Raw genomic sequence first — 27,234 nt, forward strand, 5'->3', positions numbered from 1 at the left:
GTTGGCTGGATATTTTTGGTTGGTGGACTATTCTCAGTCCAGCAATGACGCTTAGGTGTTTAAAAACTTCAGCAGCACTGCTGTGTCTGATCCACTCATACCAGCACAACACACACTAACACACCACCACCCAAATAGTACCTGCTCTGTGAGGGTCCAGCAAAAAGCAAGCACAACCACTCTAAGATAACCATTGAATTTACTGTTATTAACATCTTAAGAAATGATTGTTTTTGCTATGAAAAGGACTGCACTCAGTGTGCTGTAGTGAGAGGTAGGTTATAGTAAGTATGTTGATCTATATATTGGAATGTTAGTATAATGCCATATTATTATCATCTACTGTATATCCAAATAAGTGAAGTAAGTAATGCCTGGTACTGCTGCCAAACTGTAAATGGACTCAACTCTGAGCACAATCACTTCTACAGCTGTTCTTCATGTTGACGGGCTTCATGTCTTCATGCTTCACGGAATGGGATGCAAAGATTGTTCCAGTGATGTTTTACTTCACCGCTTAAGGTTCACATCTCTTTTAGCACCTTTCAATCTTTTAAACTAGACACTAAAAGATTGCTATTTTACATGTATTGAATAAGAAACGACTATATCTAATTTAGAGATATGTTTTATGAGTTTTTATGTGTATTCTGGCAATTCAATTTACAGTTGACCTACCCCAAGATTTTATGACCCCTTTTCCAATATGACATTCTGAATGCTCTTAATACTATATAGCTATGTCAGACATTATAGAATCATCCAAAGCTCCGTTCATCAAATGTTTATGCTGCTTTTACCGTTTTATACTAGCTATTTAAAACACAACTATTATAATTCTCACCTTCAACCAAATGAGCGCCTAAATTCCATCTTCTTAATGAGTATGGAAGTATGAACTGTATGTCTGTCTGAGAAGATTAAATGCCAGTCTTTCACCTTAACATTGCAGATCATTCTTTCTGTCTCTCTGATGTTTTATGTGCTGTTGCTGCTTCACAAAAGTCACTTTAGGATTTTCAGTGAAACACTGGGCTCACAGCTCCAGAGTCAATGATTAAACACATACGTACACACTCTGCTTCCTGAAAGAACACACATTGCCGAGCTGTCCCTGAGCAGCAGGAGTTGGAGTCAGGAGAGACCCCCCGCCCCCACCAGAGGAATCAGGTGCTCTTTGTCACCAGGGTAACCGTGTCACCATGGACATCGGTAAGTCACCCATCGTCCTGTCTGTACCAACTCAGGATGATCTGGAGTCAGTTTGACGTCGGAGGGCTTCGAATGAAAAGCTGAAGACAGAGCTGAACACAGCTATAGTCACAGGTAAGCACACAGAGCTCTCTGTGCTTTGGTTTATTATCACTGTCATAACAAAAGCTCATATCTCTATTATGGGAACTTCATAAGAGAAGGAAAAAATCATTCTTCCGTTTAAATTACTTCAATGTCACTACGTTTAGTTACAAGCAATTCTCAGGACGTTTTTAAGAAAATGCTAAACATGGCTGGTGTTTCCAAATGACATAAATAATTCAATGACCGTGATGTTACAGATGATACTCATGTATTGATCTTTGAGTTAGGCCTCACCAAGTGAGTGTGTAAGTAAGTGTTATGTGAAGATGTATAGGCATATCATATGCCTATACATGTATAGCCTGTGTAGTAGCACATTAGTGCAACACTATTGCATAAGTAACCGTATAAAGAGAAAGTATGAAGTCACTGAATCCTGTCATCCTTTTTCAGCTGCAGCGCTTCTCTTTCTGTGCCTGAGTGAACTGGTTGCCAACAAACATTAAGGATGACTGACCAGAACACAGACATGCACTGCGTCCAGTCAGGGAGTACACTGGCTTTGAGTGGCTCAGAGACTGACTACAGACAGTACCTGCGCAGGTGAGCTAGTGAAAGCACCAGCAAAGAGTTCAAAGAGTCATTCAAAGATTTAGAGAAAATGAGACTCCTGACAACATCTTTGAGTTAGAGGAGAAAATCGAGCTCCACTCTTTTTTCAGATCTGAAATAATCCAGAGCTGTTTCTGTCCATTCTTCCACTGTGAGAAAACAGTTCAACACTATAGGTCTGAACGAATGTGGAGCCCTCTAGAAACTGTTCTGAAAAAAAAGGAAAGCAGAAAATACCACCAACTTTGGTGACACTTTATTTTGAGATTAAGATTTTGAGATTGAACAAACTCTCAGCGGACTCCCAGTAACGTCAAAAATATATGAGGGTTAGGATTAGTTTTGGGTTGAGGTTAAGGTTAGGGTTAGGATTAAGGCCCAGGGTTAAGATAAGGTTTATGTAAGGTTGGGTAAGGTTAGGTTTTGTGTAATTAAGATTAAGTTTAAGTGACCCTTATTAGTCCCACATCAGGGAAATTTCACCTGTAAGTTTTCACCTGAAATTTTCACAATGTAAGTAATGTATCTCCTGCAACCCGCTTCAGTCCAGCTGCCCACACCCCAGCTATCACCACTTGCCTTGGACTAGCTGCCCACCCTACACTGAAGTTTTCATGGACTCCTACCTATTACTACTACTAATACTACTGCTATTAATATTAGTAGTATAATAACTTTGTAGGTAGTCTGACCAGAGGAGGATGGGTCCCCCCTTGTGAGCCTTGGTTCCTCCCAAGGTTTCCAACTCAGCTCTGAGGGAGTTTTTCCTTGCCGCTGTCATTTGCCACTTGCCACTAACATTTCATGTTAAAACTTTGTCTTTACTGGAATTCTGTGAAGCTGCTTTGTGACAACATCAGTTGTAAAAAGTGCTACACAAATATATTTGATTTGATGTAAGTAATGTATCAACAGAACATCTACAAGATATTTACTTCAGTGTATTCAGATGCTTCACTACTGCTACTCCACAGATATGTTGTTGATGTGTTACTGATAATCTGTTAAGAGTTTATTAATCATCTACAAAGAACCACTCCAAATAAAATGTTACCCCAACTTCTAAGACTGAACTTTAGAGTCGTGGAAAAATGTATGTTTTTTGAAAATATAAAGCAAGTTTTCCAAAAAAATGGAAATTGTAATAAAAGCAAAGAGTGAACATATTAAATACTGAAAATATTTATATTTCATTAATGATTTGGTTATGTTGAAAAGTGAATAACTTATTGGGCGGAAGTTAAATAAATGAAGGGTGAACGTTGACTTTTGCGCAGTACTCTGTATGTGTGTGTGTTTGTGTATGTGTGTGTGTGTGTGTGTGTGTGTGTGTGTGTGTGTGTGTGTGTGTGTAAAACTGTAAAAGAAGTGCTAATGATGTGATGGATGAGGGGAGAGTTTGATTACCTCTCTCTGTCCCCCCCCAGTGTATTTGGGGAGAGCACTGCTGAGTACTTCCTAAACCCCTCGTCACTGCTCATAAACACTCCTGCCTGGTACACACAGATGAAAGACAACATGAAAGGTAATGCGTTTAAAACAGATATTCAGAGGCCGCTTTCTCGAAAAGCACCAGCTGTCTGCATGTGCCTCATGTGCAGCCTGAAGTCTGCAAATAGAAGTGCAGTGAGAGTGAGGCCAGTCAAATAATTTTGTCATCGAGTATTTCTATATTTATATACTTATTGAAGAAGGAAAACGCATCATGATCTGAACTGCATGGACAGGGCTGTGTAAAAAATGTTTAAAATGTACAAAAAAGCAAAGACCACATTTAGGCATAATGTGACATCATTTTTTCCACTTTTGTAGAGAACAGTATGTCATATAGACACAACAAAAGCAAGTCTACATGAGATTCAACCTCAACAAGTGTGGTTCAAGTGAAGTGTGTGATGATTTATGCAGTTTGAACAACACTAACCTGTTGGCTATACACCAAACAAGCCTGGCTGGTTGACTATATAATGAGTATGGGCAAAATATACCTTCAAAACTAAAAAACCACTAGTAACAAGAGGATTAAACATGACTCAACTACTTAAAAACAGTGTTAAAATCTCTACCCTCACCCAAAAAAGGCTTCAAAAGTGTGAATTATTTCACTCAGTAATAATCATGATCATGCCTTTAATGAGACAAAAAGTAGGCGAGTTCTTTTTCTTCCTAATCTCGCTCTCACTGCAACCAACATCTCACACGTCCAGGTCCTGCTCAAGTCCAAGAGCTGGTTCTCTCATCACACATACTAAACATTCTCCTGTTTTCAGATAATGTAAGTGCAGAGGCACTCTGGGACGCACTGAGGCAGCGCTCTGCTCGGATACTGAAGAAAATGGAGGCCAAACCCTCTCAGGTATGAATGTCTATTGCTACATGCAAGCTAACCCTTCCACACTGAAATTGACATCTTAAGACTGGCAACCTCGCCAAAGTATCCCACACTAACCAGCAAGGTTTACCAAATGTGGTAGTTTAGAGACTTTGTTCATGTAATAGCGTTGATGTTTAATGGCAGACTCAAAAACGCCATTCATTTCTGTTATAGAGAGAAAACCAGCTTATGATGGCAACTTTACAGACCGACTGCAAATAGTGAATAGTAAACAATATATTGTGCAACTGTGTACTGTACCTCAGCAGAAGCTGTCAGCTGATTGGGAGGAGCTAATGAGACAGGATCACCTGCTGCATCTATCAGAAATCAGGCTTATGTTCCGCATGGCCCAGCGTAACCAGGCCTACACTGGACTCCTCCTCCAACACAGGCCTCTGTCTCTACTCTGTGGCCCAGATACGACTGAGGGACCCAGACAATATCTCCCAGAGAAGAACGTGGACTGTCAGAACAGAAAAGACACACAGCAGCACTAAAAGCCTGGCTCATGTATGGGTTATAAGTGCAGGGGTAGTGCAGGCTTACCACTCAGTAAGCAAAAACCTTGTATTGAAACAGCCACAATAACCCATGAAGGGTTCAGGGCACCCTTTAAGGAAGAATCATCTGCTCCTACATAAACAACAGTTTAGGCTTAACAGTACATGTGCTGGCACTTCAGTTCCACAAGGTGGCAGTAGGCTGTTGATATGGTGAGTAATTTTTCTCACTTATTTGAACTCCATTGTTAACTCTATTTGTCACTAAATAAACTTAAAATTCGTGGTACTATCATTAACTCTTCACACGCCAATAACTCTTTATTTGCCAGTCAGAGTTTATTATAGATTTAGGGCTCTCCCATTATGTAAAAATGGATTCAGAAAACAGGTCGGGTATCAGACAGAAAGCAATGTGATCCTAATCCTGTTCTCTACTAATCTCTAATGTTTATAGTGCAGTTTTCCCACCACTGTTGGAATGCTTTCCTCAGGTTTTCAGCACTGTAAACACAAATGAAACCCAAATTTGTAGCAAAGTTTTAGTATAATGAATTATAATTAATTCATTTTGAATATAATTCATTATAATCTATTTTTTCAGAACTCTGCTGAAAACTAACTTTCATAAAATGTATTGGTGATACTTTTTTTGGATGGTGCACTGTAGATGCTTTGTAAAGGTTCAGTCTTTCTTGAAGTAACAGTCAAATAAATATCTATTAAATGCAACTGAACAAATTTTGTATGAAAGATTTTATTAAATCTATTCCTAACCCTAAACCTAACCCTAATCTTAATCTCAAGGCAAAACCTACACCTACTCCTAACCTTAACCATAACCATACTGTTGTTGATAATCAACTGAATATCACCAGAAAGGTTGTTATTTGTTTAGGTGTCTGTAGAACATCTACAGGGGACCATCCAAATAAAGTGTGACCAATGTATTTTTATTCACCAGGCCTCTTTGTGCATGGACTGTTTTCATAGAGGAAATAGAAATGCCTTAACCCCTTACCAAGCCATGGGCCTGCTAGCCCAAAGATTTATACAACTTCTATATCATAGGAAAAGCTCCATTAGTTAGAATTGAAGTCCCTGTAGTTAATGAATAATAAGCCTTAATGTTATTGAATAAAAGAGCCTGGAATGGTAAGGGGTTAATTTGCTTTCAACAACATAAAACTTTCCATTAGTATTTTCAAGTCGTGATCAGCAGATCACTGGTACAGCAGAATCAGCCAATTCCTTTCTCCAAACATGCATTCAGCAATCAATCAATTTATTATGATACTGACCGATCTGCAACTATAACAGCTTCAACTCTTCTGGGAAGGTTTTCCACAAGGTTTAAGAGTGTGTTTATGGGAATTTTTGACCATTGTTCCAGAAGCGCGTTTGTGAGGTCAGACACGAGAAGGTCTGGCTCGCAGTCTCGCAGTTGAGGTCAGGACTCTGTGCAGGCCAGTCAAGTTCTTCCGCATCAAACTCGCTCTTCCATGTCTTTATGGACCTTGCTTTGTCCACTGCTGCGCGGTCATGTTGGAACAGGAAGGGGCCATTCCTAACCTGTTTCCACAAAGTTGGGAGCATGAAATTGTCCAAAATTTCTTGGTCTGCTGAAGCATTAAGAGTTCCTTTTACTGGAACTACTGGGCCGAGCCGAACTCCTGAGAAACAAAACCATACCATAACCTCCCCTTTTCCAAACTTTATACTTGGCATAATGCAGTCAGACAAGTACCGTTCTCCTGGCAACCGCCAAACCCAGAGTCATCCATCGGATTACCAAACGGAGAAGCGAGATTCATCACTCCAGAGAACACGTCTCCACTGCTCTAGAGTCCAGTGGCGGGACTTTACACCACTGCGTTCAATGCTTTGCATTGTGCTTGGTGATTCTTGGCTGTTCTTGAGCTAATCTGAAGGCCACATGAAGTTTGGAGGTCTCTAGAGCTTCCGCTGACCACGCTCTGTGATTTTACATGGCCTACCACTTCGTGGCTGAGTTACTGTCATTCCCAATCGCTTCCACTTTGTTATAATACCACTGACAGTTGGCTGTGGAATATTTAGTAGTGAGGAAATTTCACGACTGGACTTGTTGCACAGGTGGCGTCAGATCACGGTCCCATGCTGGAATTCACTGAGCTCCTGAGAGCGAACCATTCTTTCACTAATGTCTGTAGAAGCAGTCTGCAGGCCTAGGTGCTTGGTTTTATACACCTGTGGCCATGGAAGTGATTGAAACACCTGAATTCAATTATTTGGATTGGTGAGTGAATACTTTTGGAAATATAGTGTATCGCTTGATGCTTTTGTCCTTCTTGTTCCCTAAAGATAAGAATTTGACAACAAACCACACATTAAGTCAGCCCTGAAATGCAAATAGACAACCAGTACTGAAGTACAAGCGAATTGAAGTTTGTACACTTTGGGCAAATCAAACCCAGACTCCTCGCTGTGAGGCGACAGCACTACCCACCGTGCCACCATGCCGCCAGTCAATGCACAGTAATCGTGTATTATAATGTGCAGAAGTGTTATAATGTGCTCTCTGTAGAGGAAGTGTCCTTATTTTCACCTCAAAATCAAATGTGTCATTTGATCACAAGCACCCAGACCTTTGCTTTGAATCAAAATACAGAGCAATTATGAATATTACGGCTGTCTATTTAAGAAGAGATGGGTGCGTTGATTACAGGTGCATTGGTGGCTTTGTAGCTGTAGCTGTGACTGTATTTGTAGTAAATTTCTGTGTCCGCTTTTTCCTGATGGCCCTTAACCTGTGTGGTTCATCGACACTGGACTGCACTAAAAACTGCACTGTTCAAATCCACTGCCCTGTGTTGTGTTTTTTACCCACCCGTTTTCGTAAATGCTCCGCCTTCTGCGCTACGATTGGTTTGCATTAGGTTACCTCAGGTCCGAATAACCAACCATAGTGCAGCGAAAAACCCTAGAGCCAATCGTAGCCTCAGGAGGCGGAGCTTGTCGGAATACGGGTGGAGAAGAGCCTCCCACCTCACGACTACCGAGCTAAGCATGAAGTCAAAGAAACTTCTCAAACGGCGGGACGCGCCGGTGGAAGTAACACGTTCAGTTGTGTGGCTTCAGACGAGCAGGTGAGAAACACTGTACATTTACTTTCATCAAATCCACTGTGAAAATGAACCAATTTCACTTTCCAGTCAAGCGTTTTGCACCTCACACCACAGCTTATTAGATGGGGAACAGACGTGGGCAGCAACTACTCACGTTTTCTCAGTTCAAGTAACTTGAGTTGTAAGTAATACTTGCCTTTATACTAAGTATGCCTGTGAGGATTCTCTCGTCTTTCTTTCTAATTCCCTTTTTGGCTTTAGTCCACTCTGTTTACTTCAGCACCTGTCCTGCTTTGCTGTTGGTCACAGCTCTCACGTTTGGGCTTTAGCATTTAACTTTACACCAGAAATGTCCCGAACAATAGAGAAATAGAGCCTAAAATCTTCAATTCAGGTTTTGATGTATGCTAGTAAAAGATACTGCAGTTGTGGAGGGAACTCAGTCCTTTTTACCTGATACTTTTCCGCTCCTAGCTGTTGTTTTTTGGCAGCTGTTTCTATATGAGTCATTATTCCATTCAAGTGAGCACACTTTGACTGGATTGTGGCTCCTCTGGCCACCTCTGCTCTTGAATTACAGCGAATAACAGCAATAGATATCACACTGGACTGATAAACCCATACTGTGAGTTTTTTTTTCCAGAAGCAGTTGTTTTTGATTCATGCTTGCAGGTTTTAACTGGCCTTGTCTTCTTGTTGTGTCTCTGTGAGAAAGAGAGGAGTCTTGGTGTTCAATGCCAGTGGTGCAGTACATTCATCCACACAGTGTTCCTTTCCAGTAGATAGATAGAGAGATAGATAGAGAGATAGATAGATTAATGGACTGATAGATACAAACGGGACATTTCAGAGATATTTTTCAGCTGTGCACTCCTGAGGAACCCATTGTGAAATTTTACCTCTGATTATCTACAGTACCCTGGAGCTCCTATGAGAAAGATTACCTTCTAGATTTTCCTCCACTTCGTACTGTTTTCACTTTACAGCCCTCATTCTTTTTCATTCATTCCCAGTTCAGTGCAGTATTACTGTGTAGCTGCTCTGTGTAGCCTCCAGTAGCAGCCAGTGATGATGGGGCCGATGATGATGGAGATGTTTGCTTTGTCTGTCTGTACAGATGGATTTTGGAAAGATCACACAGTTACTCAGCTTATTAATGTGAGACCTGCGTGAGAAACGCAGCGGTCACTGATGCTAAAACGTATGCAGTGAATCTGATGCGGCCCGAATGACATGAAAACGTTTTCACTGCACATCTTTCTATAAGCCTATGTTATAGATCAAGCTCAACTTTGTCCCTTAGAATTAAACAGGCTGATTTCGTTACTGTACTTTTGATATGAATGTAAATGAGCTCTGCTCTGATAGGCTACCTTGTGTTGCGCCTCATTCGGAAATAGAGGTGGGCATGACAATATTTGATCATTATGATAAATTATACTATAGTGATACACAAGACACGCCTCTAAACATATTGTGGGTATCATCAACAAACGAAAAAGGAATGTTCCATTTAAAAAGAGCATAGTTAGTCCTGTTTACTTGGTTTTAGTGCAGTACAGGATGTGAAATGTTGAATGAAAACCTCTGTCCAGATGTTTTGATGGCTGTCTGTAATAGAGCACTGCTAGTGAGTTCTGTCTGTGGGCCAAAATAATGTGATACCTACATTTGTGATTGTGATATGATTTTTAAAAAATTTTTTATTGCCCACCCCATTCAGAAAGCAGCCTGGGCTGAAGCACTTCTTAAATATGTAGCACAAATGGGAACTAAACTGAGCTAAACTGCTGTAAGTATGATTAGGTAGCAATATGGAAAAAGCAAATGATGCTGGAAACGTTTACATCTTAGACAAAAACGTGAACATTTTGCTGTTCCGTGATTTGGGCGCTTTAGAGTTCCCCCTGTATTGTTATTGTTCTTAGAGCTATTAAATGCTGCTAGCTGCTGGTGCGTTTTGGAAAATATGAACTTTCATGCTTAGTTATTCTTACCATTTGTGTCATGAAGTGTATTAACTTGGTGCCTCTATTTTTACCTTGCTATGTTTGCTTGTTTTTGCAGGCAGGCATAGTAAGGGTGGGCGATATGGCAAAAATATTACATTATGATACTTGAGCACATTCTCACGATACCTGATATACATCACAATATTCAGTTTATCTAAGATTAAATAAACTGGAAAAGGCATAATAGAACCTGTAGTGCCACATAGAAAGTACTACAAAAATAATAAAATAATAATAATTATAACAAACCTAGAGCAATGTTCTTCATTGCGCTTTACAGACCGCAGTGTAAGCTGTTTTGTAATGAAACATGTAGTTAGTCAGTGTTAGTCAGCACTAACCGTATCTACAAGATAAGTGTGTTGTGGCTTAATTTATCACGATAATGATAAAATATTGTCATATTGCTCACCCCTAAGGCACATCTCAGTCCATATCTTCACAGCATAGTAGTAAATGCACGTTAACCTGGACGTGTCCTTGAATGATGGTGGTTGTTGGTGTTCACCCTGGTCGTCTCTTCATCACTGCAACCCTATGACACTATTACCTCCACTTTCACTTCTCTCACTATCAAGCATCAGAAAATTGCTGCAAAGAGCCGTACTTAGATTTGGATATACACCGTCATAAAGCATTTTTCCTCTGTAAGACCTTACTGGTCACTAGGTCACAATAGCATGTTTAAACATTGTGTATGCTGTTAATGAGTAAAAGACCAGTGTATATATTTTACCCTATTTTACCCTCTATAAGTAAAAGATTTGAAGAAAGCTTATTAGATAAAAAGATAATAAAAATAAATTTTTGATTTTTCTGTAACCTTGTTAGCGCAGCTGGAGTGGAGAAGCATGGGAAAATATGTTTTTTTCCCAAGTACTGCTTTAATCGGCTCTGTTTTGACCTTTGGCCTTGTTACTGTGGGTTGAGTTTGAAGGTTAAGGAGTTCCACGAGTCTAGACCTTTGAAAGGGCTTCAGGTTCACAGCTTAGCTCACATTTCTGCTTTTTACAGGTGGTTCATAACCAGCACTCTTATAAATAAAAGTTCTTATGTGGTTCTTGGCTTGAATGTGTGGTAGGAAAAACCAAATTACTGTTCACATTATGTGGAGGTTCTGAAAACTTTAAGAAGGCTTTTTACAATCACAACCCAGATGTATGCATGGTTCTTTGAAGAAACGTCACTTGGAAGGTTCTTTAGGTCCCTAAAACTGGGGCATTTCTATGGCATCATGTTAAAGAACCGTTTTGGGACTTTTTTAGAGTGATTTTTTTACAGTACGGGCCTGTTATTTTTACATAAACTTGTATCTGTTTTCCTCGACACAAATATCTGCTGTCAAGTGTAAGAGATTTCGGACGTACATGTGGAGTAAAAATACACACACATCCTGTAGAGCTAAGTTTGTGTTCTTTAGGAAAGGCTTGATTGCATGTGTCTTTTTTATGCCAGGAAACAAATACACCCATTTGAGGGGGATACAAAATATCCTGTGCGTCTAATTTGTGTACATGCTTTGCTGGATGTTGTTTTCCTCTGTAGATTTTTTGATTTTCACTGTAGATGGAAGGGCATTTTTGGGCTTTCTCAGTTCAGGGTCAGATTGGATGACCTTTTAGTTCTTTATATCTTCTAAATTTGGAAAGATGCGCTTTGGACAGATGGTGGATTTCTTATTATGAAAGTGCGCAGTGAAAAAATGGTAAAATGGATCCAAATCAGTTGCGGTCACCTTACTAACACATTTTAATTATATGAATTTAAAGCATATTTTTTCGGTGAGCTTGTGGTGTTCAAAGCTCAACATGTTACACCTAATATTGTACTGTTATTTATGTCTAGCCATGCTTTTTACAAACTTACAGAAATAGTAGTTTCACATCTGTGCTCAAATAAAAGTTCTAATACGACATATAATGACTAGATTACGTTTGTTTTTGTGTGCACTGTCCTATTTAATAACTCTTTAGGCCATTATGTTTGAGTTTGGTCAGTCCTGTACCCCCGTATCGGGCATTTTGAGTGGAATGTTGAGAATTAGAGAGTTCCGGAACATCACTCGTCACTCTTCTGAAAATTCCACGTAATGGCCCGCCCAGGAATGCCCACTCGTGTGTCTTTCATTCAAAACTATTAGAGTGGACAGCCCTTAAACTCATGTCCTTCGAAAGGAGTTTAAAGGTGAACATCAAGAAAAAGATATTAGATCAAATATTTGCATGTACATGTCTCGTCAAACAGATCGCTTATTGATGACCTTTTCAGTGACCTTAGGTCGTCACACTAATCCCACTGGCTAAGCGAGCCTCACTGTCATTACGGTAGAATGGCAGTGAAAGTTTGGAACAGTGCCTCAGAAAACCATCACACAGTATGTGTTTTTTGAACTGGGACAACTGAATGATTTATCCATATTTATTGATAAGAGTTATGAAGTTCCATGGCAGAGTTTAATGTGTTTTGCTTTGTTTTTCATACATGCACTACAGTAAGATGCCCTGTGAACCATGACATGAGTGAGTGTCACTCTGGCTTATTGGCACATATATCTTCAGAAGTCTTTTCACACTGAATAGATTTTTTATGGATGAAAAAGCAGAAGTGATGTTTAATGCACTGAAATCTTCGCATCAAGGTCAGTGCCCTTTTTATGAGAAGAAGGAAGAAGAAATGCGTCTGTGGGGCAGTAACAACTTTGAAGGTATCGTTTTCTTTTAGCTAGTGTGATTCAAGCGCCTTCTGCTAAAAAAAAAAAGAAAAAAAAAGCTGGTTGTTTTATTTACAAATGAAAACTGCATATGGAAACTGTCTTAGATACACTGACTATCGTCGCTGCCCAAAGGAAAACAGGGATCTCCAAAATGGTAGCTTTACAGAAGAGGGCAAAACATTCTTAAATTTAAAGAGAAGTTAATCAAGTCCTTTTGAAGCATTTCTATTGGTCTGTTTACTGTGACACTTTCACACAATGCGAAGTGCAGCCATTATGGTGTTGTGTTTAAATGGTGTAGAAAAATAAAAATCAACAAATGTTTTTTTTTCTTTGACAGAAACAATAAGCAGCACTAAAATACCTGTTGTTATTGATCATTTTGTTCCAATTTATTCATTTTTTTAAAACTGTTGATCATCCCAGCCCTAGAAACATTAGATATTCGGGATGTTAAAGGAATGCTACTGTGCTTTTGAATTATGATCATCATTTTCATGTGTTTCCCTGTACATAGTAAAAGACAACCCATAGGCAACACCTGCCCACTCACCTCTATTCTAGGTGTTTTGAGTCAATAGGTTTTCAGTTCTTTTATTAAGTACAAAGAACCGCATCAAAATGATTGCCTGTGGAAATCGACCATATGCTACAGCTGCAACAGATACAGATTAGATTGAGAAACACTGACGGATTCCTTTAACGATCATGACCTGGGTGCCTAAATGCACTGCAACACAAAAACTCATAAAATTGAGCACTTGAGAATTATTTACCACCTTGATGCTTTGGGAATGACGCCCAGGTCATATTTACTTTAAAACTGGAGGCCAGGTGAATCATTAGGAGTCTACACACCTGCATACAACACTATTGAACAGCAAGAAGCATGTTATCTCAAGCCAGGTTCTCCACTGCATTCTGAGCCATCTGTTGATCCACACAGAAGTAAGGTGAAGTTCAGGTGTAAAGTTTCTTCTTGGCTACTGTTTGGTCTTGTTCTCCGGAAGGACAAGAGACAATGAACTCAAACACTGCAAATAGTTCAGATGCTTCAGTGTATCTGGTTACAGATTAATATAGGGGATATAGTGGGCCTCTATTAGAGATACAGCGCTGCATGCACTAAGGGAAATGCGAGTGGGAATATGCATATAGAGAGCAGAAGAATATTCCAAGGAGAAACTGAAGTGCTTGAACACCAAAATCTTTTCAGTCCGATCTTTTGGGTTATGCAATATAATAAAAGTTCATATCTGGCCTCTAACATGACATCTGTTCTGGGCCCAGTTTCCCAAAAGTTAAGATTTCCTAAACTGGTAGAGAGAGAGCATTCACTGGGATGCTCGCTCTGACATTTCAGAATCATGTTTGTGCTAAGATGCTCTTTGGAAACCCAGCCCTGAAGGTTGTAGACCATAGAGACGTGTAGTTAGGAGCTGAAGGACAGTCAGAGATGTGTTTCTACACTGCGCAGCACACTTTGACACACTGTCTGTTCTAACAATGCTTTTTTTAAATATTATATATTAGGTGGCACTAGAAAACAGCACTGAAATAACACCCTGGCCAGTTAGTTGTGCATGGACTGGACAGTACCCTGATATTCTGGAATATTGGAGGTGGGGCTTTAGTGGAATTGCGTGGTGAACAAAAGCTGGAAACAGTACATTAAATGCCTTTTTGTCATAGTGAAAGAAACACATAAAAATACTTCTGTTTGAAGAAGGCGCATGTTTTCAACATGCCATTCTTTATCATTGTTTTCTAAACCAAATGTAAAATATTGCAGAATTCCATGTACATTCTTGCAATATACATTGCAGTGACTCTGTGGAATTGCCTGTTCTGTTCCCTCTTGCTGACATATTGCTCAGGATTACCGGTGGGCAATATGATGATATTTATCACTACTGTGATGAGTTACATGACTTTTCTGGGCATATGGTAGTTATTGTGAGCACTTAAAGAACATTGACCAACTGCCTGTTTCATTTTTCAACATTTAATTAGTGCTAGACAGTATGACACTGTGTAATTGCATTTAGTGCAGAACATTTTACATACAAATCATTTGCACCCAAAGTTTGATGCATTTGTGCCACTTCTGGCTCTTGTTTATCTGTTTCAACATATCAGATTTCAGAAAAACAAGAATTGTGACAAATTGTGTATATTAAAACGTTCTTGATATTGTGGTGTTATATTGTTGCCATATCGCTATATTAACCACCACAACATTCAGTGTTCAATAACAGCAATTGTGTGCATTTGTGTTTTGATAGCAGTATTTAGCTGTTGTCGGAAGAAACTTTATATCTCCATTTTTGTCGTTTTTCAGGTTTTGGCATAATTTGAAAATGCCTGTTGCCTACATTTTACATTGAGTTGAAAATTTCTTAATGAACAGACCAAACGAAGGGGCCCAAAATGTTTTGGAAAGAGGTCTGGTTCCATTGCCTTACATTAAAAGTAAAGTAGATTTTTTCCTTTTCCTGGAAAAAGGAAAGTTGTCATTTTGGAAATGCAAGTTTTTCTTCCGACACCAGCGATTTAAATGTGGCACTGTTAGTGGTTTTCATCTGTTCCAACTTTATATACCTCAAAAAACGAGTATCACAATAAAAGCATTGTAATGTTATATTTTTGCCAAATCACCCTTAGATATACTATAATCCAAAATAATTTTAATTAGAATTTCCAGAAGCATTTTTAGGTCTATTATAATGATGCAACATTTCAGTCTCAGCCTCTCTCCAACAAATCCATTGGTGTTTTATGTATTTGTGGCACATACCACATCTCTATAGCATGGCACATGCCCGTATGCCCTCAGTGACTGCAAGATAAGACATATAAACCCTAGGCAAGGGTAGGCAAAACACAGAGCAAATCTAAAGCTGGATATCCCTGTACATACATACAGATGTGATAAGCCTGCTCTCTCTCTTTGTCTCTCTCTCTCACTGTCCTTGACTGTCTCTGTGTGTGTTATACAGTATTTAGGGGCTGTTGAATACGGGCAGTATGTGAGTTAGTATTGCTTTTCCTATAGTTCCCTGAGACACTGCAGGTTGAGGGTGCGAAAAATTCATGTCAGGCATCTCATGGGATGCTTGTTGATGTCAGAGTCACATTGGTATCAGCAAGTACATGCTTTAAAAAATGTATTTGTATGGATTGGACTGATAATTCAAACTGAAATTTGAATTTTATTCATTTTACTGCACTTCCAATGCTCTACAAATTAGTGTTATGTGTTATGATATTGGATATTAGCTTCGGCCCCACAATTCCCACACCGGCAAATCTGTATTCTTAACAGGGCCTAAGCAGGGCCGGATCTATAGAAAAAACGTTTGAGAACAATAATGATTAAGGAGCTAAAAACTAGAAATATCATCCAATATATATGATTTATATTTTGGATTTATATCATGTTTTCTAATTTTATTTCTGATTAAAATTTTTTTACAGATTGATATGATTAACTGTGAAACGATAATGATCAACTCTCAGTTTTTTCCCTTTTTTTGTCAGTTTACTACAATATAAAACAAGCTGCTAATCATCAGGGCTTTATGAATGGGAATTTTGCCAATACTGATAATATCGATATATGGGTCAAGCCCTGTTTATACTATTCTAATGCGGTTGTATAGTTACATATTTAATTCCATAGCCATTCCATAACATTTGATCTACGTTGCATATTGATAGATTCACATCTGCATTTCAGACTTTTTCAAGTTTGTTTTGATGTAAAGAAATGACCAAAAATTGGCCAAAATATAAAGGATGATTCTTCAACTATATGCACTACAGCTAGTTTAATCAAGTTCAAATTATAATAAAATATTGTTTGGCATAAAAAACAAATGGAGCATTGATTGGAAGGTTAAAACCTGCACTTTCGAGAGAATTAATTTGTGTGGAATTTCAACTGAGTAGTTCCGTTTTGGGGAGGATGGTTTACAAGGGCCCCATTTTCCATCAGAGGAATCGTGTCTTTTGGAAAGTGTACAGAACATGAACACTGTCAGGCAAGACAGTCAGTGAACCACTGGAAAGATGCAGAAGACAGGAGGTGGTGGACCCTTGCCAAAAAATCTCTCGGTTAGGCCTTTTTTCATTTTGCCTTTATTTCCATCGCTCTATGGAATGGTCTTAGTTGTAAGATAGTAGAAGTAGAGTGAGATACCGCTGGACATTGCATGTTTGGTGATCCGTATGCAGATTTTATGTTCTGACTGACACTCACTCTTTGACTGTGGTTGTCCTCTGGAGCAACACTTTGCACTTTTTGTCAATGGCTGAAAGAACTAGGCGAATGCTTTATGAATGAACCACTCACTGAAGCTTAATGTCAGTGCAAAACATCTCTCAAAATACTGACAGCTCATCTGTTCACCTGTCAAGTTGAATAGCGTCTTAACAAATCAGGTATTATTATGACATGGAAGCTATTCATCCACATTTTAGCTCTGCTTTTGAAATGACCCATCTGGCCAGTCTGATTCTTTCATTTATGAAATTGCTCCAAGAAAACAAAACAAAAAAAAAGAAGAGTGTAGAATGTAAGACTGCCTATGTAGCAATTATTTCCTATCCAAGAACCCTGTAGGTCTTTGTATTCAAAGACAATATGTATGTAGGTGCTGAGTTTTATTAACTATAGTAAACCACTGAACTAAATGGCACTTGGTTGATGTTGGTCAGTTCTTTCAGTGTCTGTAAAGGGTCAGTGGGTAGGGTCAGATGACTTGTCAAACTGACCAATCCACTTATTGCTTAATAAGCCATGTCTTTTTAGGTCTGTTTTGTGCTGAATAAATATAGAATCGCTGTTTTCGTTGTGATTTTGTTCAATGGCTGGGGTAAGAGTCACACTAATGCTGGATTGGTTATATTTATTAGTGTATAGATCAGTTGCTTCACTAGCAGTCAGGATTGGTTCACACCACAGGCATTGACAATGGTTGTTTCTCCCAGTGATGTATTTGCATAGAACAGGCTGGGTATTGTAGTGAGAGAACATTGATGGGAACATGAATGACAGGCCTGTCATGATCATGAAATTTTAGCTTACAAATAATTTATATAAAAAATTCTGAATACTAATTTAACTCTCCATTTTTATACAACTAATAAAGTACTCAAAATTGGGCTTTTTTTGCTCTTTACTTTGCAGCTTACAAAAGATGATACACATGTTGTGCCTTTAGTTACATAAAAAAACAAAGCTTCATTTTTAATTTTAGACTGAAAATGTGTCACAACACATGTTCTGCAAGCATACATGCTAAAGTTCGTGTTAGTACCGAGCCCTGCCGGCGACATCCTGTATCAACAAAAATAATGCACCTCATTAACATGTGGGAATGAAATCCTAATGTGTGGCCATGACTTAGTAAGACGTGAGAGTGAGATAATTAAGTCGTGGTCACAACTTGGTAAAGTAACAAGATCATGCCTTACTAAGTCGTGGCCACACATTAGGATCTTGTTCCCACACCTTACTAAATCGTGGCCACTACTTAATTATAATGTTCCCATGCCTTACTAAGTTGTGGCCATGCTTTTTTTTTTTTTTACTTATACAAGATGTCACCAGTGGGGCTCAATACATTAGTTATAGTCCTAGCTATCAAATTAAAGAACCTTCCACGTAAACCTGTTACAGCACATAGTTAAAGTAAGACAGACTTCTAACTTTAGTAGAAGTTAGAAGACAGATTTCTTTTATTTATGTTTAATTTGGCTCAAGCCAACTGATAAACTCCAGCTCGCATTATGCTTGTTGTGGTAGAATTTGATGAATAGTGAAGTCTAATAACTGTGGAAAATAACTGTTGTCAGGTTAATTAACTGCTATTATCTCAAATAATTGCAGTCATGCGATCATGTAATAATTGTGACAGATCTAACAATATGAACTTGTGAATTCTGTCAAACAGATAAGGCTTCGGGACATAAGGCCGCACTGCAGGATGCTGTATAACTCCTAAATAAAAGCCAGTGGGCTGATGCTTCAGCACATGCCCACTGACTTCTGTTCTATTTATATTTCAAGTGATCAGGTCTTCTGTGTTTTTTTTTTAGATGCAGAGAAATTACTGTCGAAGATATTCAACGCTATGCTACAGATGCTATGGGTTGAGGTTAAGCTGAAAATGCTGGAGTATTACTTTAATTCTGTTCTTCCTCACTAAACATTTACACAAGTTTGCTCCACAAGGGTGGGTTCCTGAAGGGTTCTGCAGCTGTCGTGTGAGCTCTGTTAGTCGAATATTTGGAGGGAAAACGGGCAGTGGGGTGCTGTGGAAGGCCACGCAAGCGCTGCCCTCCCCACTTCACCCCTAACCAGCGCGAACCCTGCCCAATTAATGGACAAGTGCATTCCGCCTGCCTGGAGACCAGCTAACCCTTTTTACACAGCCGCTTTTCAGAGTGACAGCCGCATTTGAATAAGAATTGCTGTCCATTCACCCTATTGCTGTGGTGACATGAGGAGAGGGTGGGGGAAGAGGCCTTCAGTCATTCTGATTGGTCAGCAGTGTCCAGAATGTTTTTACACCTCAAAAGCCTGTTGTGCTTGCAAAGTTTTCTTCCCTCTTTACCGTTATGCGCACACACACACAGATTTTTATACACACCCACTGACTCTCTCCCTCTCTGTCCCTTGCCCATACACAAACACACACACATACAGAAAGTGAAATGCAGACAGAGAGAGAGAGAGAGGCAAAGAGAGAGAGAGGCAAAGATAGAGAGGGCCTGTGCAGAGGGAATTTGTCACGTCGTGTGCTTGCGTGAGTACGATAACTTTTCTCAGTCTGATGATTTGATATCCAGCCAGAGGCCTTCTGCTGCTTATGCTAGACTACACATACACACACACAGGCTCAGTTCAGTGATGGAGGCTCACTGTCCTCCATCTCCATACAGACCCTGTACTGATTCTTATAGCTGATTTCTCCCTAAATCTCTCTCTCATCTCTTCTTTGACTTCTGCTTTGATGTATAGCAGAACTGTGGGATGACATGCTGTCTTTCTGTTATCTTTGCTAGAAATTCCATCATTTTTTTAATTTGAACATTATCAGTATATACTAAAAAGTGATTTTTATTTAGTTGAAATGAAATATTCCTTAACTAAAAAACCTTAACTAGAAATTCCATCATTTTTTATTTGAACGTTATCAGTATATACTAAAAAGTGATTTTTATTTAGTTGAAATAAAATATTCCTTAACTTAAAAACCTTAACTAGAAATCCCATCATTTTTTAATTTGAACATTATCAGTATATACTAAAAAGTGATTTATATTTAGTTGAAATAAAATATTCCTTAGCTAAAAAACCTTAACTAGAAATTCCATCATTTTTTATTTGAACGTTATCAGTATATACTAAAAAGTGATTTATATTTAGTTGAAATAAAATATTCCTTAGCTAAAAAACCTTAACTAGAAATTCCATCATTTTTTATTTGAACGTTATCAGTATATACTAAAAAGTGATTTATATTTAGTTGAAATAAAATATTCCTTAGCTAAAAAACCTTAACTAGAAATTCCATCATTTTTTATTTGAACGTTATCAGTATATACTAAAAAGTGATTTATATTTAGTTGAAATAAAATATTCCTTAACTAAAAAACCTTAACTAGAAATCCCATCATTTTTTTATTTGAATGTTATCAGTATATACTAAAAAGTGATTTTTATTTAGTTGAAATAAAATATTCCTTAACTTAAAAACCTTAACTAGAAATTCCATCATTTTTTAATTTGAACATTATCAGTATATACTAAAAGTGATTTATATTTAGTTGAAATAAAATATTCCTTAACTAAAAAACCGTAACTAGAAATTCCATCATTTTTTAATTTGAACATTATCAGTATATACTAAAAGTGATTTTTTTTAGTTGAAATAAAAAATTCCCTAACTAAAAACTTTAACCAAAATTTCCATAATTTGGAATTTCTGATCTGGGCACAGTGATCAAAGTGATGTTTACCTAAATCAACTGAAATTTCGGTCAGAATTTCAGAGCATACTGAAACAAACGATGTTCAGTTGGTTTGAATCCATTAATATAATTCCATCTGTCAGTTTACTTACTTTTGGCTATAATTGTGTTGATGTAGTATGTTTTCTTCTTGTGGAAATATATTCATTTAGTGTTTTCCATGTACAGTGCAGGACTTATAATATGTGTTTAAAATTTGGAAACAAAGTTGGGAAATTTTTCAACTCTAGAGGACTCCTGATCTGTTTGGTGGAGCATTTCATCCCCAGTGTGAGGTGCTGACAGACATCACTAGTTATGAACAAATCTTTTGAACAGTTAAGCATTACTGTTGGTTATGTAATTCTGTCTTCTTATGAACTGTTTATTTTCTTATGAACTGTTTATTTACTACTGTAGACATAGGACAAAGCATCCTTCATTGTAAGGAATCACTCTAATAAGGATGTTGATTCAGAATCAAGCTTTATTGGCCAGATATGCTGCGCATACAAGCAGTTTGGTTTTGGAAACAGGAGCTCACTGTGCACAGTATTAGACAGACACTCACATGTAGGGAATAAGATAAAATAAATAAAAAATTAAAAACCTGCATTCCTACCATCACTCACTCATACACACACAGTCATACCTGTAAACCTTACAATGTGCAAAGTATGAGTCTAAAGTCTCATGAGTCTCAAAGTATGTCTCAAAGTATGAATCTCAATTCTTTATCAGCATAACTATTATAATTGTAATTGCTTAATTGTATATTCCATTACATAGTGACTCACAATTATGTACATTTCGTGTTATCAAAAGTGAAAAACTCAAACTTTCAACATAATTCATCTGCTTGTTTCAGTGAGTTGTGCCTGAGAACTTATTCATATTGAGTTAGCAAGCAAGCAAAGTTTATTTATATAGTGCTTTTTACAACAGGTGTTATCACAAAGCAGCTATACAGAACAATCAGCAATACAGAAAAAAATCCAAGCCCCCATGAGCAAGCCAGTGGTGATACTTATGCTTTTGTGAGAGTCAAAGTTCAGGCTTATTTTTCAGTTAGTAACTTTCTGACATATTATTCAGTAGATACTGTAAAACTAATGTGTGAGTTTAGTGGCTGTGAGAGTGAGGATTTGAAGCATAGGTCCACATACAGGCCCTTGAGGTTAATAAGCTGAGTTAGCTGGACAGTGGTGTGTGTGTATGAGTGTGTGTGTGTGTGTGTGTGTGTGTGTGTGTGGCCGTGGCTGTGGTATTGTGTGCGGAGGAGCGGCTCTGCTGCTCTGTCAGTGTGGCAGATTCTCTACACCATGATGAACAGCCTGAAAGCCAGAAGCTCAGCCTGTCACTGTACGACCTCACACACAGCAAGACCACACTGATACTCCTGCATTTTATTTATCATTATCAGATTACTGTAACAGTGTTCATGTATACACACAGAATGACAGTGGTAATTATGCAATTATGTTTATGCAGACTAAGTAGATTGGGCTGTTTAAGCAGCCTTTGCTGAATGGATGGTCATGTGTAAATGCAATCATGGTTGTGACATCATATATGGAAACATTTTTGCAGCTTCATTCTATAATAGTAACTATGAGAGCCTTACACTGCAGGCATGTTATTTGGTTACTCTCCTTGAGGCTGATTATCCAATATATGCTATACATAATTCAGTCATTCTTAAAGTTTTGTAGCTATGAAAGAAAGGTATAAAGGTTTGGACCACAACTCTTATTGACTTTTATCATTGCACCATAGAAAGTGTGCACTGTAGAAAGTAGCTGTGACCAAACTTGGTGTAATTTATTCCAACCATTGCATACAGGAAGCCCAGAATTTTATTAATGATTGCAGTCATTTTCGCTTTTTTTCACTTCTTGCATCTATATGGTGCTACAGCAGCATTCAGCACTTGCAATTGGTGTCCCTTATGTATAGTGAATGTAGTGATTTGATGTTATCGTCCATTATGTATGTTACATTGTTACACTGTTATGAAACCGAATGCCACAGCTAAAGTGTGTATTGTATTGAATACACTTGACAGTAAACATGAACTTAAACTAATGAACTATTTTGAGCTGTTTAATAAAAGCTTGCATTGCATATTTCAGTGTGTTTTGGAGAAAATTTCTATCAGTAGTTACTTCTAATGACAGGTACAACAATGATGACTTTTGCTTTAGCTAGGAGCTTTAAGGGGCACTCCACTGATTTTTTAAAAGTTCTGCATAAGTCAGTGGTTAATATGTAAACAAAGTCATTTGGAGTGGTTTGATGTGAGATGCTCTCGCTGAGTCAGAATTGTTATCAATGGGTAACATCGCTGCCTTCTACGCTGTAGACTGGGGTTCAATCCCCACCTGGGTAAACACCCTACACTATACCAATAAGAGTCCTTGGGCAAGACTCCTACCACTGCCTTCGCCTACCTGTGTAAAAATGATCAAATTGTAAGTCGCTCTGGATAAGAGTGTCTGTCAAATGCTGTAATTGTAAATCATTTGTTGGTGGAGATAGGAATAAAATGTCTGAAGAGTTTCCTTTTCACAAAAATTACATGAAATGGTTATGAATGTGCTGCCAGTTTCCTGAGACATTGTTTTATGATAGCTTTGAGATGTGATTTTGAACTGAAAGGTATTTTCCAAAAGCTATTTTTGGTGGAGGTGTACATGCAGGGTGTTGTAAGGCAAAATAGTTCCAAAGGAAACCATATTTTTTGTTCACGTCAAGCACCATTTCACCAAGATCATCATTATATATGAAAACTCAGATAACACATTCAGGTTCACTGGTGATTTTGAGTGATCCCATGTTGTGGACAACATAACTTTGGCTATATTTGTGTTGTAAATCTAATGATCCCTGGTTTATAGCACCACCACTGTAAATAAGCCTGAGTTGGGAAGTTGGGAAGTCTCACTTGAAATCAACCTGAATTACTTTGTTTACCTTTGAATGAACTATGCAGAAACTTTGAAAAGTTGGTGAAATTCCCCTTTGATTTTATGTTAATAGTCTAATGCACGCACAGTCATTGGTGCTGTGTTGGCTCAGTTAGGCCAAGTACTGAATGTAGGGGGATTTTAGTGAGTGCTAGAATCAGAATCAGAATACGTAATTGATCCCAATTGCAACTGTTTATGTCAAAGAATAAACACTTTAATAATTTAAGACAAAAAGAGAAATTTGCCATATGTACTCGAGATTTAAGGTCTTATGAATACAGTAAAGTGGCAATGACTCTGATAACAAATATGAAACATCTTGTATAGAGCAGTTCAAATTACTGCACCTCTGAGTTATTGCACACATAATTATTATTATTATTACACATATTAACATTACAGTTTGCAGGTTATGACATATTCATAGTTCATATTACCAGTGTTAACATTAGCTTATATTAATTTCTAACCTAAGCTGTTATATAATTTTATTGTATTTCAGGCCTCTGGATATCCATCTTCTCTGGTTGAATGATGACGGCCAGATGTCTGGGTCTCCTCTTCCTGGGTAAGTTGTAGATTTATCATGTGCACAATGCTGCTTTCCCCACTTCTCAAACAGAAGCTGAACCTCCAGCTTTTGTTAAGAGGGCTGTGATTACAGATGACAAACACGGACAATCCTTCAACGACTTTCCAGAACATGACTCTCCAGTGAACTGAGCAGAACGTAAGCTGCTTATGAAAAGAAAAGGATCAAACACGCCGAGACCTATCTGCCCCCCACCCCCCCACGCCCACCCGGATCACCTTGACTGTGTGTCCCATGAGAGCCCTTTTCCAACACACAACAGCCCGTTAACTGATGTAAACATGACCTGCGTCTCATTTCTGCTCCCTTTAACACAGTCTGCTCACCTTTAGCTCCCGTCACAAAAGCCGCATGTTCTCCTCTGAAGAGCAATCAGGAGAATTGTGCCAGGCCGCTCTTGCTCTTTGTGCTTTCTGATGAAAAGGTGTGTGCTGCTCAGAGGAGGGAACTGGGAGTCACCCAGGAGCCAAATTCATCGCTCAGTGCAAACACATGCTCTCAGTGTTTGTATGACCTTGAGTGAATAGACATTACTATGACGACCACTGAAACATTTCCTCATAAGTGCGTGTTTAGGAGGCTTTTGAATAGGATGGCGTAACTTTGTAAGATTACTTGTTTTTATGGCTTCTAGGTACCTCATTGGAACTTTAAAGGGCTCTACATTTTTTATCCATTTATACCAATTTTTCACCTCCTACCACTTTCAAACCTTACAGATTAAGCAGAACTATGTCTTTTAGATGGAAATATGATGTAAGTGACCTCTGTTCTGAGTGCCTGGCCTTTACAAGTGCTCTGTATTGTGCCTTGTACAAAAAACTGTATGTACAGATGTACAGAATAGGTAGTTAAGTTGGATATAGAAATTTCAGGGATGTCTTAAGCTACTTTTTGATGTGTGGATGCTTTAGATGGCTGCAATTATACAATCACATCCTGACAGCCTGAAACAGTACACCGTTTATACACTTCACCCCACGTCTTCCACTCTGATTACTTCACTACAGCGGTCTTCAATACTCTGTATCACTTTAACATGTATGAGTGGGCTAAGCAGCCTCGGCTGAATGGATGAACACTTATAAAGGCATTCATGGTTGTGACATCATACTGTATACGGAACAATTTCTGCAGCTCCATTATATGTTTATATGGCACATCAAAGTCTTTTATTTCAAAAAAGCCAAAAAAATCATGATATGGGCCCTTTATTGTCTTCAACGCATATGTATAGCAAAAGTGTATAGCATTTGTTCACCTACGCTGCTGTGCAGAGACCCGCCTTAATTTGTTTTATTTCCAGTCAAAACAGCCATTAAGTACAAATTAGTCAAATTTCAGCATCTTGGAAAAAAACGTAAATTTTCCGAGAAAATTACAGAGAAACCTCAATAGCTAAATGTAATATAAATGACTTAAGTATTCAGTGTGTCAGCTCTTTGCCTTCATTGCTGCTTCTGTTCTTTTCAGGGGAACTTTTTTTTTTTAAATAAATCAGCAGAGATGTTTTCCTACGTATTCAAAGTTCAGTCTTAGAAGTTGGTTGCATTTTCTGCTTCTCACACAATCCAAGTAATCCCAAATACATTCAGTGATGTGGGTCCAGACTCTGGGGTGGTCAGTCCGTTGTTCTGAGAACACCAGCAGCTTCTTTTCTTTCATTTCCAAATATTCTCCTTTTTTTCTCTTATTTTCTTAGTAACAGCTTCTCGACATCCACACATCCTTCAGACTCATATTGTTGAGTTGTCGTCTCACAGTGGAAGGATGGGGAAAAAAAAAACATGTGGATTTTTTCAGATCTGAAGCAAGAGTGGAGCCTGATTTTCTCCTATCTGTCAAAGATGGAATTTTCTGTCTATCTGATGGGGACAGTTCTGGTTATCTGTCATGTTTTACACCTTTGTCAAAGTCTCATTTTCTCCCGATCTTTTTTTATCAGTTTTTGATCTTCAGTTTTGGAAGCTCCTGTTTTTTTTATATGCAGTCCAATCAGAAATATCTCCTAAAAATGTAATAACTTGTACGTTTGAATGTTTTAACTGCAGATCTCATTTTTGATTTTCATTTTTCATTTTTGTCTTAAATGTTTATAGTACAGAATGTCTGATGATGTAGTTTGGTACTCCTTTTCTCTATGCTATTCACACTCTGGCTGTTTAACCAGGGCCTCAACCTCCCACTCTCACAACTCCACAGCGTTAATCTCTTATTTCCCAAACAGAGCAGGAGCATGCAGAGTCCACTCTCAGCAGGGCAGCTGGGATTATTTCAGTCACTCTGACCTCTGAGCCCACAGTGGAGAAAGGGCTCACTTTGTTTAGTAACTTGTACTTTTACTACATTGAAGCAACACAAATGAAAAGAAAGAGCAGCATTTTATTGAGCAAAAAAAGCACAGAGGGGGCGATATGAGGGGTAAATTGGGCAAGCTGTTTGCTGAAGAGAAAGATGGAGCAAATTTTTGTTGGTAAATGTGGTTCATTGGAGATGGAATGGACAAGCGATAAGGACAAGGATAAATATTGTGATAGACAGGTGAACATTTTTTTTACATTGCTCTATCATTACAGCTAATAAATCTGAAAATTGAATGTTTAATTTATTCATGGATGTGTAAACTTAATGAATTATCCATCTTCTGATTTGGAATATGTCTTATTCTTACTGCACTTCTTATCAAGATTGTATATATTAGCTATTGTTTATTGGTGCCAGTATTGGCCACAGCCAGATGTTAATGTCTTAGACATTGAATCAGCCTAGAAATTCCATTGTGGTACAGCCCTAATTTATAATGAAAAAGGGATGAAAAAAGTGATGAATTGATCGTTTTTATCACACCAGCAGAAGACAAGATTAAAACTGCAAAAAATCCTTAAAAAGTGCATTTTAGCATTTACGGATTTACTGGGTGTTATGGATGTGGTCACATGGCTTAAATATAGCACAGTATAAGTGTGCAGCAGTGCTGACAGTAAGAATAAATCTGTGATCAATATTATTAGTATAATAATAAATTAGTGATTAG

General features: G+C 38.2%; 2 protein-coding genes across 4 annotated transcripts in view; both read left to right on the top strand.

Moving 5' to 3' along the window:
• The first annotated feature begins 1,246 nt into the window (after positions 1-1,246).
• si:rp71-17i16.6 (uncharacterized protein LOC100148415 homolog) lies at positions 1,247-4,965 on the top strand. Of its 2 annotated transcripts, none has more exons than XM_037540885.1 (5): positions 1,247-1,326; positions 1,753-1,902; positions 3,339-3,436; positions 4,182-4,267; positions 4,552-4,965. In XM_037540885.1, exons 2-5 carry the CDS (start codon positions 1,808-1,810, stop codon positions 4,783-4,785), a joined length of 513 nt encoding a protein of 170 aa, XP_037396782.1. In that variant the 5' UTR covers positions 1,247-1,326; positions 1,753-1,807; the 3' UTR covers positions 4,786-4,965. The 2 variants fall into 2 exon arrangements, with proteins under 2 accessions (XP_037396782.1, XP_037396783.1); XM_037540886.1 differs by having other exon boundaries at positions 4,555-4,965.
• Positions 4,966-7,795: 2,830 nt separating this feature from the next.
• Positions 7,796-27,234, top strand: part of lamb2l (laminin, beta 2-like) — a 69,473-nt gene continuing 50,034 nt past the window's right edge. Inside the window, exons 1-2 of one of the 2 annotated variants that reach the window (XM_017681530.2) lie at positions 7,796-7,916; positions 24,111-24,176. In XM_017681530.2, coding sequence (XP_017537019.1) covers positions 24,140-24,176 — 37 coding nt within the window. In that variant the 5' untranslated portion in view covers positions 7,796-7,916; positions 24,111-24,139. Of the gene's footprint in view, positions 7,917-19,299; positions 19,433-24,110; positions 24,177-27,234 lie in introns of those variants that run through there. The other variant, XM_017681531.2, reaches the window with a different exon arrangement.

This window comes from Pygocentrus nattereri, chromosome 9 (genome assembly GCF_015220715.1).
Source record: "Pygocentrus nattereri isolate fPygNat1 chromosome 9, fPygNat1.pri, whole genome shotgun sequence".
NCBI classification, from domain to species: Eukaryota; Metazoa; Chordata; class Actinopteri; order Characiformes; family Serrasalmidae; genus Pygocentrus; species Pygocentrus nattereri.